The following is a 16,198-nucleotide window of genomic DNA, read 5'->3' as shown; positions in this document are numbered from 1 at the left end:
ATTTGGCTCTCTATTAGATGCAATGGTTTTCCGTATTGGGGCCATGATTTATGTCTTCACTTGTTCACCGGTCCTCATACGGACGGTACTTTTCCTTGTTGATGTCTCAAGAAGGGTAGAAATACAAGAGAACACACACACACACACACACACACACACACACACACACACACACACACACACACACACACACACACACACAAAGAGAGATAGAGCGGTGTCATGGTTACAGACAAGATGGATGATGAACATTAGTTTGGGAGGAGAAGGTTAGTAGATGGAAATATTTGCTCAGAGTGGAGAAGCAAGGCACTAATTAAAGTCACACAACTTTTTCCACCGTGACAACACAAACTGTGGGAGTTATTCTGGCACATACTGAGAGGACTCCAGGATTATACTGCGTGTGTGTTTATGTGTGTGAGTGTGTGTGTGTGTGTGTGTGTGTGTGTGTGTGTGTGTGTGTGTGTGTGTGTGTGTGTGTGTGTGTGTGTGTGTGTGTGTGTGTGTGTGTGTATCCGTGTGTGTGTGTGTGTGTGTGCGTGTTTGAAGTCTGATGCCATGACTTTCAGCAGCAAACTTGCACACTGAAAAGAAAAAGACCATTTTGTTGAACAAAAGTATTATTACTAGTATAAATATTACCACCATATAATAATAGCATTGTTAATGATATCATTAACATGCATTAGTAATAATTATAGTAATGTATAATCATACATTAATTATTACTTTAAAAATACAATTATTATATCATTGGTACTATCATGTAATAAAAATAGCATTATTATTGTTATTTATAATAATTATACCACCGATAATTATCATCATTATTATTATTGTTATATATATTACCACCATATAATGATAGCATTGTTAATGATATCATCAACAAGCATTAGTAAAAATTATATTTATATAATAATTATCATAATAATGTATAATTATATATTAATTATTATTTAAAACATACAATTATTATTATTATTATTGTTACTATCATGTAATAAAAATATAATTATTAATGTTATTAATAATAATTATACCACAGATAATCATCAATATTATTATTATTATTATAAATATTACCACCATATAATAATAGCATTATTAATTATATAATTAAAAATAATTAGTAATAATTGTATTTATGATCATCATAATATTTTAAAATTATATATTAATTATTATTTAAAACATACAATTATTATTATTGGTACTATCATGCAATAAAAATAGCAGTATTATTGTTATTCATAATAATTATACCACAGATAATTATCAATATTATAATATTATTATATATATTACCACCATATAATGATAGCATTGTTAATGATATCATTAACAAGCATTAGTAATAATTATATTAATAATAATTCAGCAATATCATTTTATGAGTTTGGAGCTGACTTGAGGGGATGATTCAAATTAATTCAATTGGTGTGTTTTGTTTTAATCAATCGATCAATGTTCATTTATATAGCCATAAATCACAAGTGTCTCAAAGGGCTGCACAAGCCACAATCACATCCTCGGTACAGAGCCCACATAAGGGCAAGGAAAACTCACCCCAGTGGCACGTCTGTGTGAATGACTATGAGAAACCTTGGAGAGGACCGCATATGTGGGTAACCCCCCGCCCGCTCTAGGGGAGATCGAAAGCAATGGATGTCGAGTGGGTCTGACATAATATTGTGAAAGTCCAGTCCATAGTGGATCTAACATATCAGTGAAAGTCCAGTCCATAGTGGATCTAACACAATAGTGAGAGTCCAGTCCATAGTGGAGCCAGCAGGAAACCATCCCGAGCTGTTAATGCTGTTTGGTTCTTCATTTAGAAAATATATTGTAATATATCTCCTATATAAATCAAAATCATCTCGCAATGTGCATTTTCTTGCATTTGGATCATTCCAGACGCATGAATGCACTGCGGTGTTGCAATGGTCGCACATCAGCGAGCTAAATCTAGTCGGGGTTGTACTTTGCAGAAGAAGGTGCGACAGACTCTAGTGCAACGACATGAATGTGGGGGAAATGAGTGTTTCCATGGGCACATATTGCCAGTAGCACACGCAAAATCCTCACTTACATAAGGCGGTCTGCACCACTCTTGCACTCGTTACCAATTGTACGCGCAGTCTTAGTAAATCAGTACTATTGTGTGGTATTTTGTACACACTACTTAGTACTTGTTGTTTGGGACCCTGGGGGAGGTATAACGCTGATGGTGAGGAGGATGCAGAATATACTGGAAGGTCCACAAAAGTACGACCGTCCATCGACCCTGCTCCCAAACTGACCTGTAGGGGCTGAAGAGCCTTGATGTCCACGTTGACCAGGGTCCAGCCAGGCGTGACGTACACATCCGGTCTCCAGACCTCCTCGTAGTGGCCCAGCTGATCCCGGGTGAAAAGAGTGAACATGTTCCCGTCTTCTTGGTCCCGATGGTGAAGGAAGGACAGGCAGCCGCTCATTGGCGCCGTCGTCATCGGCGACGCCAGCTTGGCCACTTCCTGGAAGTGCTTGGCGTACAGAGAGTCGGCGTACATGTAGTGTCCTGCGCGGGGGACACATTTCACTGTCACACACTCATCTACTCTTAGTTTGTCGTACTTCCTGTGTCTTTACTTCATGGAAGTGCTCAGGGCATAGACATCTTATAAGTAGACGCAGCATTGGCTGCTGTGACGCGAGAAATTGGGCCGCCATCTTGAAGTGGTGACGAGGAGCCGGCGAGCAGCCTAAACTGACAGTTGACAGGTAGAAAACGAAAATGGTGTTCAGCGTTTTCCTGCTCAAATGAGTAGCAATATATGGGGGTTTTGTTTACAAACTTTCAGCCCCACCTAAAGCGAAATTCACCAGCCGCCACTGATTATGATGCATACTCATTTTAGTCAAAGTATAAGACAATACTTTCTTAACAGTATAATTGTAACCAGGAGTAAGTCTTCAAGTAATTGTTGGGTAAGACATACTTGCCAACCTTGAGTCCTCCGAATTCGGGAGATGGGGGGGTGTATATTATAGCGTCCCGGAAGAGTTAGTCCTGCAAGGGGTTCTGGGTATTTGTTCTGATGTGTTTGTGTTGTGTTACGGCGCGGATGTTCTCCCGAAATGTGTTTGTCATTCTTGTTTGGTGCGGGTTCACAGTGTGGCGCATATTTGTAACTGTGTTAAATTTGTTTATATGGCCACCCTCAGTGTGACCTGCATGGCTGTTGATCAAGTATGGCTTGCATTCACTTGTGCGAGTGTTAAAGCCGCATATATCACGTGACTGGGCCGGCGCGCTGTTCGTATGGAGGAAAAGCGAACGTGACGACATGTTGTAGAAGACGCTAAAGGCACGCCCCCAATATTGTCGTACGGGTGGAAATCGGGAAAAATTCGGGAGAATGGTTGCCCCGCGAGATTATCGGGAGGGGCACTGAAATTTGGGAGTCTCCCGGAAAAATCGGGAGGGTTGGCAAGTATGGGGTAAGACAGAATTTGGTTTTATTCTGAATCCAGTGAAACAGATTGGTGGTTTTAGCTGATATAAAGACTTTCAGGTGTTTATATATGTTTATGTTTAAGTATTTGGCAGACGCTTTTATCCAAAGCGACATACATAAAAAATACATACAAAACAATCACTGTAAACATTATCATTTAAGGGAAGAATGTAATAGAAAATATCAATACAAAGTGTCAAGACAGAATAAACTCTTTGCTGCTGCAGCAACAGAGATACAGTCTATAGGTCCCTAAGATATATAGATATCTAATGTATTCATACATTGTTTATGTAGGATATACGCATGTATATATAACCTAATCATATTGTTTCTTCAACTTAAAAATAGCTGACCGTTTTTTTCCCCCTTCTCTGGAATTATACTCCCAGTTTTGATCTCGGACGTCTGGTTACTTATAGCATATAAGAATATTCTATTACTGTTAAGCAAACTATGAATAATAAAACATGCCAAAACATGTGTCCTTTACCATAGCTACACGTATGACAAAAAAACCGTGTGAAAATCAGTGGTATTCAGTGAGGTAAGATGAATTAAATGCGCTGACAGTTCATTGCTCCTACCAAATGAATTGCACTGAGTGGAGCGGATCACCACTCCAAGATGGCGGCCCCGCGTCTCGTCAGCGCCAGTAGGCAGTAGCGCTCGATGCTGCATCTACTTATAAGATGTCTATGGCTCAGGGTACATGTAGTGTCCTGCATGGGGGACACATTTCACTGTCACACCCTCATCTACTCTTATTTTGTAGTACTTCCTGTGTCTTTATTTCCTGGAAGTGCTTGGCGTACATGTAGTGTCCTGCATGGGGGACACATTTCACTGTCACATACTCATCTACTCTTATTTTGTAGTACTTACACACTTGAGAGTATATGTAAGTAGTATATAGAGTATTGATACTTGTGTAGTACTATGTAGAGAGTTTATATATGTAAGTAGTACATAGGGTAGTGATACATGTGTAGTATTATGTAGAGAGTATATGTAAGTAATACATAGGGTAGTGATACATGTGTAGTACAATGTAGAGAGTATATATATGTAAGTAGTACATAGAGTAGTGATACATGTGTAGTACTATGTAGATAGTATATATATGTAAGTAGTACATAGAGTAGTGATACCTGTGAAGTACTATGTAGAGAGTATGTGTAAGTAGTACATAGAGTAGTAATACCTGTGTAGAGTTATGTAGAGAGTATATGTAAGTAGTACATAGTGTAGTGATACCTGTGTAGTACTATGTAGAGAGTATATATATGTAAGAAGTACATAGAGTAGTGATACATGTGTAGTACTATGTAGATAGTATATGTAAGTAATACATAGGGTAGTGATACCTGTGTAGTACTATGTAGAGAGTATATATATGTAAGTAGTACATAGAGTAGTGATACCTGTGTAGTACTATGTAGAGAGTATATGTAAGTAGTACATAGAGTAGTAATACCTGTGTAGGGTTATGTAGAGAGTATATGTAAGTAGTACATAGTGTAGTGATACCTGTGTAGTCCTATGTAGAGTATATGTAAGTAACACATAGGGTAGTGATACCTGTGTAGTACTACGTAGAGAGTATATATATGTAAGTAGTACATAGAGTAGTGATACCTGTGTAGTACTATGTAGAGAGTATATGTAAGTAGTACATAGAGTAGTAATACCTGTGTAGAGTTATGTAGAGAGTATATGTAAGTAGTACATAGAGTATTGATACCTGTGTAGTACTATGTAGAGAGTATATATATGTAAGAAGTACATAGAGTAGTGATACCTGTGTAGTACTATGTAGAGAGTATATATATGTAAGTAGTACATAGAGTAGTGATACCTGTGTAGTACTATGTAGATAGTATATGTAAGTAGTACATAGAGTAGTGATACCTGTGTAGTATTATGTAAAGAGTATATAAATGTAAGTATTACATAGAGTAGTGATACCTGTGTAGTACTATGTAGATAATATATGTAAGTAGTACATAGAGTAGTGATACCTGTGTAGTATTATGTAGAGAGTATATATATATATATATATATATATATATATATATATATATATATACATATATATATATATATATATATATATATATATATATATATATATATATATATATATATATATATATATATGTAAGTAGTAAGTAGTACATAGTGTAGTGATACCTGTGTAGTATTATGTAGAGAGTATATATATATATATATATATATATATATATATATATATATATATATATATATATATATATATATATATATATATATATATATATATATATATATATATATGTAAGTAGTACATAGTGTAGTGATACCTGTGTAGTACTATGTAGAGAGTATATACATGTAAGTAGTACTTAGAGTAGTGATACCTGTGTAGTACTATGTAGTGAGTATATATATATATGTAAGTAGTACATAGAGTAGTGATACCTTTGCGTTGACTTTGAGTGACATCTTCAAAGAGGTTGGTGTGTGGGTCAGGAGAGAGAGTGCCGCCAACATACCAGTTGATGTTTGGATTCCAGGTGTTACCGTAGCCACACAGGTGATGCTCCTCAAAGTCACACTCTAGAAGCACAATCATCTTACATTGATTATTGTATGTATGTATATGTGTGTATGTATGTATATGTATGTAAGGATGTGTATGTACTGTATGTATATGTATTTAAGTATATGTATGTATATATATGCATGTAAGTATGTATGTAAGTATATATTTGTGTATGTATATGTATATTTATGTATGTAAGTATGTATGTATGTATGCATGTAAGTATGTATGTAAATACAGGTATGTATGTATATGTATATTTATGTATGTAAGTATATGTAAGTATGTATGTATGTATGCATGTAAGTATGTATGTAAATACAGGTATGTATGTATATGTATATTTATGTATGTAAGTATATGTAAGTATGTATGTATGTATGTATGCATGTAAGTATGTATGTAAATACAGGTATGTATGTATATATATATTTATGTATGTAAGTATATGTATGTATGTACATGTGTGTATATGTATGTATGTATGTATGTATGTTTGTATGTATATATATATATATATATATATATATATATATATATATATATATATATATATATATATATATATATATATATATATATATATAGATGGAGGTGATGTATGTATGTATGTATGTTTGTATATATATATATATATATATATATATATATATATATATATATATATATATATATATATATATATATATATATATATATATATATATATATATATATATATATATATATATATATATATATATATATATATATATATATATATATATATAGATGGAGGTGATGCTCCTCCAATTGCCACTCCAGGAGCACAATCGTCTGACATTGATTATTGTATGTATGTATATATATGTATGTATATGTATATTTATGTATGTATTATATGTATGCATGTAAGGATATATATAGATAGAGGTGTTTTGCTCCTCATCCAGGTGGCAGGTGTTGATCATGAGATGATGAACTAAGACAAGAATTACCCAGACAGTAGCCAGGAACAATGTGGACTTCAAAGATGGACACGCTGTCACTTGAAGCAGCTCCTGCTTGTCCGTCCAACACAATCTGCACCACAAGCAACACACACGTGAACTTTACATGATGCATTGTAGTTATCTACATCTATACATCATTTCTATTATTATCATCTACATCTATACATCATTTCTATTATCATCTACATCTATACATCATTTCTATTATTATCATCTACATCTATACATCATTTCTATTATCATCTACATCTATACATCACTTCTATTATTATCATCTACATCTATACATCATTTCTATTATCATCTACATCTATACATCACTTCTATTATTATCATCTACATCTATACATCATTTCTATTATCATCTACATCTATACATCACTTCTATCATCATCTACATCTATACATCATTTCTATTATCATCTACATCTATACATCATTTCTATTATCATCTACATCTATACATCATTTCTATTATCATCTACATCTATACATCATTTCTATTATCATCTACATTTATACATCATTTCTATTATCATCTACATCTATACATCACTTCTATTATTATCATCTACATCTATACATCATTTCTATTATCATATACATCTATACATCACTTCTATTATTATCATCTACATCTATACATAATTTCTATTATCATCTACATCTATACATCATTTCTATTATCATCTACATCTATACATCATTTCTATTATCATCTATACATCATTTCTATTATCATCTACATCTATACATCATTTCTATTATCATCTATACATCATTTCTATTATCATCTACATCTATACATCATTTCTATTATCCTCTACATCTACACATCATTTCTATTATCATCTACATCTATACATCATTTCTATTATCATCTACATCTATACATAATTTCTATTATCATCTACATCTATACATCATTTCTATTATCATCTACATCTATACATCATTTCTATTATTATCTACACCTACACATAATTTCTATTATCATCTACATCTATACATCATTTCATTTATTATCATCTACATCTGTACATCATTTCTATTATTATCATCTACATCTATACATCATTTATATTATCATCTACATCTATACATAATTTATACTATTATTATCTACATCTACACATAATTTCTATTATCATCTACATCTATACATCATTTCATTTATTATCATCTACATCTGTACATCATTTCTATTATCATCATCTACATCTATACATCATTTATATTAGCATCTACATCTATACATAATTTCTATCATCATCTACATCTATACATCATTTCTATCATCATCCACATACTGTATATACTTCATTTCTATTAGCATCTACATCTATACATCATTTCATCTATCATCTACATCTATACATCATTTCTATTAGCATCTACATCTGTACATCATTTCATCTATCATCTACATCTATACATCATTTCATCTATCATCTACATCTATACATCATTTATATTATTATCATCTACATCTATACATCATTTCTATTAGCATCTACATCTATACTTCATTTCTATTAGCATCTACATCTATACATCATTTCTATTAGCATCTACATCTATACATCATTTCATCTATCATCTACATCTATACATCATTTCTATTATTATCATCTACATCTATACATAATTTCTATTAGCATCTACATCTATACATAATTTCTATTAGCATCTACATCTATACATCATTTCTATTATTAGCATCTACATCTATACATCATTTCTATTAGCATCTACATCTATACATAATTTCTATTAGCATCTACATCTATACATCATTTCTATTATTATCATCTACATCTATACATCATTTCTATTAGCATCTACATCTATACATAATTTCTATTAGCATCTACATATATACATCATTTCTATTATTAGCATATGCATCTATACATCATTTAATCTATCATCATCTACATCCATACATCATTTCTATCATCATCTAAATCTATACATCATTTCTATCATCATCTACATCTATACATCATTTAATCTATCATCATCTACATCTATACATCATTTCTATCATCTACATCTATACATTATTTCCTTTATTATCATCTACATCTATACATCATTTCTATTATTATCATCTACATCTATACATCATTTCATCTATCATCTACATCTATACATCATTTCATTCATCATCATCTACATCTATACATCATTTCATTTATCATCATCTACATCTATACATCATTTCTATTATTATCATCTACATCTATACATCCTTTCTATTATTATCATCTACATCTATACATCATTTCTATCATCATCTACATCTATACATCATTTCTATCATCATCTACATCTATACATCATTTAATCTATCATCTACATCTATACATCATTTCTATCATCATCTACATCCATACATAATTTCATTTATTATCATCTACATATATACATAATTTCTATTATCATCCACATCTATACATCATTTCATCCATCATCTACATTCATACATAATTTCATTTATTATCATCTACATCTACACATCATTTCATCCATCATCTACATCTATACATTATTTCCTTTATTATCATCTACATCTATACATAATTTATATTATTATCATCTACATCTATACGTAATTTATATTATTATCATCTACATCTATACATCATTTCATTTATTATCATCTACATCTATACATCATTTCTATTATCATCTACATCTATACATCATTTCTATTATTATCATCTACATCTATACATCATTTCATTTATCATCATCTACATCTATACATCATTTTATCTATCATCTACATCTATACATCATTTCATTTCAAATGGTTTGAGTGTGTGTAGTATTGTAGTACTACTTTGAGTACCTGGTAGTGGACTGTGTTGTTGGGCAGGTCTACACTGGCAATCAGCCAGCTGTCAGATGATTGGTTGCTGCTCCAAAGTGTGGAATCAAAGTGCGCCCTTTGTGGCCGAAGGTGGAGCTGCAAGGAACCTTGGAAAGATCCATGGAGACGATAAGAAAGAGCGGCGCATATGTCATACATGATACATACATGTTTCATTCATGATATGTAAATGTTTCACACATGTTTCATACATGATACATACATGTTTCATACATGTTTCACACATGAAACATACATGTTTCACACATGATACATACATGTTTCACACATGTTACATACATGTTTCATTTATGGTATGTAAATGTTTCACACATGTTTCATACATGATACATACATGTTTCATTCATGATATGTAAATGTTTCACACATGAAACACATGTCTCACACATGATACATACATGTTTCATAAATGATATGTAAATGTTTCACACATGAAACATACATGTTTCACATATGATACATACATGTTTCATTCATGATATGTAAATGTTTCACACATGATACATACGTGTTTCCCACATGATACATACATGTTTCATTCATGATATGTAAATGTTTCACACATGATACATACGTGTTTCACACATGATATATACGTGTTTCACACATGATACATACACGTTTCACACATGATACATATATGTTTCATTCATGGTATGTAAATGTTTCACACGATACATAAGTGTTCAACACATGACACAAACGTGTTTCACACATGATAGATACATGTTTCATTCATGATATGTAAATGTGTCACACATGAAACATACATGTTTCACACATGATACATACATGTTTCATTCATGATATGTAAATGTTTCACACATGATACATATGTGTTTCATTCATGATACATACGTGTTTCACAGATGATACATACATGTTTCATTCAAGATATGTAAATGTTTCACACATGATATGTAAATGTTTCACACATGATACATACATGTTTCACACATGATGCATACATGTTTCACATATGATACATACATGTTTCATACATGATACATACATGTTTCATACATGATACATACATGTTTCATACATGATACATACATGTTTCATACATTATACATACATGTTTCATACATGATACATACATGTTTCATACATGATACATACATGTTTCATACATGATGCATACATGTTTCATACATGATGCATACATGTTTCGTACATGATACATACATGTTTCGTACATGTTTCATACATGATACGTACATGTTTCATGCATGATACATACATGTTTCATACATGATACGTACATGTTTCATACATGATACGTAAATGTTTCATACATGATAAATGTTTCACACATGATACATACATGTTTCACTCATGATACATAAACGTCTCACATATGATACATAATGTTTCATACATGATATATAAATGTTTCACACATGATACATAGATGTTTCACACATGATACATAGATGTTTCATACATGATAAATGTTTCACACATGATACATACATGTTTCACTCATGATACATAAACATCTCACATATGATACATAATGTTTCATACATGATATATAAATGTTTCACACATGATACATAGATGTTTCACACATGATACATAGATGTTTCACACATGATACATAAATGTTTCATACATGATACATACATGTTTCACATACATAAGTGTTTCATGTGTGTTTCACAAATATTTTGTGAGGGCTCTTGTGTTTCATGAATGTATGTTGTATTGAGTTATGTTTAATAAATGTATGTTGTTTTGAGTTATGTTTAATGCATGTATGTTGTATTGAGTTATGTTTAATATGTATGTTATATTGAGTTGTTTAACAAATGTATGTTATATTAAGTTATGTTTAATAAATGTATGTTATTTTGAGTTATGTTTAATAAATGTATGTTATATTGAGTTATGTATTATTTAATAAATGTATGTTATATTGAGTTATGTTTAATACATGTATGTTATATTGAGTTATGTTTAATATGTATGTTATATTGAGTTGTTTAACAAATGTATGTTATATTGAGTTATGTTTAATAAATGTATGTTATATTGAGTTATGTATTATTTAATAAATGTATGTTATATTGAGTTATGTTTAATAAATGTATGTTATATTGAGTTATGTTTGATAAAAGTACCGCATGTCTATGTTTTATGAACCTTGTCCAGCGATCTGGTAGACCATCCTGACACAGGTCCAGTGGTGCTGGTCCAAGAGTGGACTGACAAGAACAGCCTTTTGTCCTCCTCCTAAAGATTCCACTGTTATTAAATGTCCTGCAGAGACAAGATGAGGACATATATTCATGTTGACAGTGTGCATCATCAATACAAGCAGCATCCATAAAGATGGGAAAAAAATTGAGCTCAGTCCAGAAAATCCAAGTAGTTCATCAAATCAGACAAATACTCCAAAAGTCTAATATGATCAAGTTAGAGGTCATTATTGTTGGTCTGTGTCAGCGTTTAGTCAAGTTGAGAAGGAAAATGTTTGCTGACATAAACAATTTTTCTTTTGTTGCATCAGTCAGGACAACTGCTAAAGTGCTAACATATGTGTACATTATGATCAATGATTATGTACATTATGATCAATGATTATGAACATCTGATTATGAACATTATGATCAATGATTATGTACATTATGATCAATGATTATGAACATTATGATCAATGATTATGAACATAATGATCAATGAGTATGATCAATGATTATGATCAATGATTATGAACATTATGATCAATGATTATGTACATTATGATCAATGATTATGAACATTATGATCAATGATTATGTACATTATGATCAATGATTATGAACATTATGATCAATGATTATGTACATTATGATCAATGATTATGAACATTATGCTCAATGATTATGTACATTATGATCAATGATTATAAACATAATGATCAATGATTATGAACATTATGATCAATGATTATGAACATTATGATCAATGATTATGAACACAATGATCAATGATTATAAACATTATGATCAATGATTATGAACATTAAGGAATGTCCCCGCCGTAAAAGTTGAAGGGCTGCGACATCTTAGTGATGACAAAGAAGACAAACATAAACAACACACAGCAAAGGTGAAGTATATATATATATATATACACACATATATATAAATCTGTATACATATATACACATATCTACACACACACACACACACACACACACACACACACACACACACACACACACACACACACACACACACACACACACACACACACACACACACACACACACACAATATTGGATTAAGAATCATCAGGGAAGGATATTTTCACATCAAAGTAACTTTATAGATTGTTGTAATTTCCTCAAAGAATCCAAAAAGTCATGTCAGTGAGTGTATTTCATGACAGACTGTACAGAATGAGGTCAAATAACCATGTTCATCCTTTTTTAACCACCAAATCCTCTGTGGCTTTTAAACTGGCTCTGTTTAATCAAGTTCAGACCAGGTTTCCATGGCAACCAAACAGCACCATCCTTTTACAAGCTTTTTTATTGACTGACTTTGTGTTTAGCAACCGTCACTAAGGATGTCAGCACTTCCTGCTTTGTGGTCCTCACACACACACACACTCACACACACGTCAGTCACATGTCACACACATGTCGCACACATGTCGCACACATGTCAGCCACATGTCAGTCAAATGTCGCACACATGTCAGCCACATGTCAGTCACATGTCGCACACATGTCAGTCCCATGTCACACACATGTCAGACACATGTCAGACACATGCCAGTCACATGTCGCACACCTGTCAGTCACATGTCAGACACATGTTGCACACATGTCGGACAACTGTCAGTCACATGTCGCACACATGTCAGTCACATGTCGCACACATGTCAGCCACATGTCGCACACATGTCAGACACATGTCACACACATGTCAATCACATGTCAGTCACATGTCGCACACCTATCAGTCACATGTTGCACACATGTCGGACAACTGTCAGTCACATGTTGCACGCATGTCAGTCACATGTCGCACACATGTCAGCCACATGTCGCACACATGTCAGCCACATGTCGCACACATGTCAGTCACATGTCAGTCACATGTCGCACACCTGTCAGTCACATGTCAGACACATGTTGCACACATGTCGGACAACTGTCAGTCACATGTCGCACACATGTCAGTCATATGTTACGCACATGTCAGTCACATGTCAGACACATGTTGCACACATGTCGGACAACTGTCAGTCACATGTCGAACACGTCAGTCACATGTCGCACAGATGTCAGTCACATATCGCACACATGTCAGTCATGTGTTACACACATGTCAGTCACATGTCAGACACATGTCAGTCACATGTCAGACACATGTCAGTCACATGTCAGACACATGTCAGTCACATGTCGCACACATGTCGCATGCATGTCAGTCACATGTCGCACATATGTCAGTCATATGTTGCACGCATTTCAGTCACATGTCAGTCACATGTCGCACATGTCAGTCACTTGTCGCACACATGTCAGTCATATGTTACACACATGTCAGTCACATGTCACACACATGTCAGTCACATGTCGCACACATGTCGCATGCATGTCAGTCACATGTCGCACATATGTCAGTCATATGTTGCACGCATTTCAGTCACATGTCAGTCACATGTCGCACATGTCAGTCACTTGTCGCACACATGTCAGTCATATGTTACACACAAGTCCGTCACTTGTCGCACACATGTCAGTCATATGTTGCACGCATTTCAGTCACATGTCAGTCACATGTCGCACATGTCAGTCACTTGTCGCACACATGTCAGTCATATGTTACACACATGTCAGTCACATGTCACACGCATGTCAGTCACATGTCGCACATATGTCAGTCACATGTCGCACACATGTCAGACTCATGTCGCACACATGTCAGTCACATGTCGCACACATGTCAGTCACATGTCGCACACATGTCAGTCACATGTAGCACACATGTCAGTCACATGTCGCACACATGTCAGTCACCTGAGGCACACATGTCAGTCACATGTAGCACACATGTCAGTCACATGTCGCACACATGTCAGTCACATGTAGCACACATCAGACACATGTCGCACACATGTCAGTCACAGATCAGTCACAAACATGTCAGTCACATGTCACAAACATGTCAGTCACATATCGCACACATGTCAGTCACATGTAGCACACATGTCAGTCACAGATCAGTCACAAACATGTCAGTCACATGTCACAAACATGTCAGTCACATATCGCACACATGTCAGTCACATGTCAGTCACATGTCACACACATGTCACACACATGTCAGTCACATGTTAGACTTACAATCAATAAATGTGATGTTCTATGATTTTACATTTACCTTCTTCAATTCAATTTACATTTAACACATTACAAGTGTTAAGAATATTTCACTATAAACACAAATTACTTATTTGTAGTATTTAGTATTTGAATGTATTTTGATGACATTACTTACTATGAACGAATAGTATGACTAATTATTAGCAGTATTTACAAGTATTTGATGACATACTAGTATGACTAATTATTAGTAAGTTAAGTTAAAGTTAAAGTACCAATGATAGTCACACACACACTAGGTGTGGTGAAATTTGTCCTCTGCATTTGACCCATCTCCTTGTTCACCCCCTGGGAGGTGAGGGGAGCAGTGGGCAGCAGCGGTGGCCACGCCCGGGAATCATTTTGGTGGTTTAACCCCCAATTCCAAACCTTGATGCTGAGTGCCAAGCAGGGAGGTAATGGCTCCCATTTTTATAGTCTTTGGTATGACTCGGCCGGGGTTTGAACTCACAACCTACCGATCTCAGGGCGGACACTCTAACCACTAGGCCATACTAGTATGACTAACTATTAGCTGTATTTAAAAGTATTTGATGACATAATAGTATGACTAAATATTAGCTGTATTTAAAAGTATTTGATGACATACTAGTATGACTAATTATTAGCAGTATTTACAAGTATTTGATGACATAATAGTATGACTAATTATTAGTAGTATTTAAAAGTATTTGATGACGTACTAGTATGACTATTAGTAGTATTTAAAAGTATTTGATGACATAATAGTATGACTAATTATTAGCAGTATTTAAAAGTATTTGATGACATAATAGTATGACTAATTATTAGCAGTATTTAAAAGTATTTGATGACATACTATTATGACTAATT

The 16,198-nt window shown here is 33.4% G+C and overlaps 1 protein-coding gene across 2 annotated transcripts in view; it reads right to left on the bottom strand.

The window, feature by feature from the left end:
* The window catches only part of mamdc2a (MAM domain containing 2a), a 38,746-nt gene that overhangs the window by 18,378 nt on the left and 4,170 nt on the right, over window positions 1-16,198 (bottom strand). For both annotated transcript variants that reach the window (XM_062024172.1, XM_062024173.1), the window contains exons 3-7: window positions 12,127-12,243; window positions 9,937-10,064; window positions 7,065-7,149; window positions 5,964-6,101; window positions 2,307-2,563 (exon numbers count right to left, since the gene is read on the bottom strand). In XM_062024172.1, the coding sequence (XP_061880156.1) occupies window positions 2,307-2,563; window positions 5,964-6,101; window positions 7,065-7,149; window positions 9,937-10,064; window positions 12,127-12,243 (725 nt within the window). The remainder of the gene's footprint in view (window positions 1-2,306; window positions 2,564-5,963; window positions 6,102-7,064; window positions 7,150-9,936; window positions 10,065-12,126; window positions 12,244-16,198) is intronic.

This window comes from Entelurus aequoreus, linkage group LG17 (assembly GCF_033978785.1).
Source record: "Entelurus aequoreus isolate RoL-2023_Sb linkage group LG17, RoL_Eaeq_v1.1, whole genome shotgun sequence".
Taxonomy (NCBI): Eukaryota; Metazoa; Chordata; class Actinopteri; order Syngnathiformes; family Syngnathidae; genus Entelurus; species Entelurus aequoreus.
This window is presented reverse-complemented; position numbering and strand designations above follow the sequence as displayed.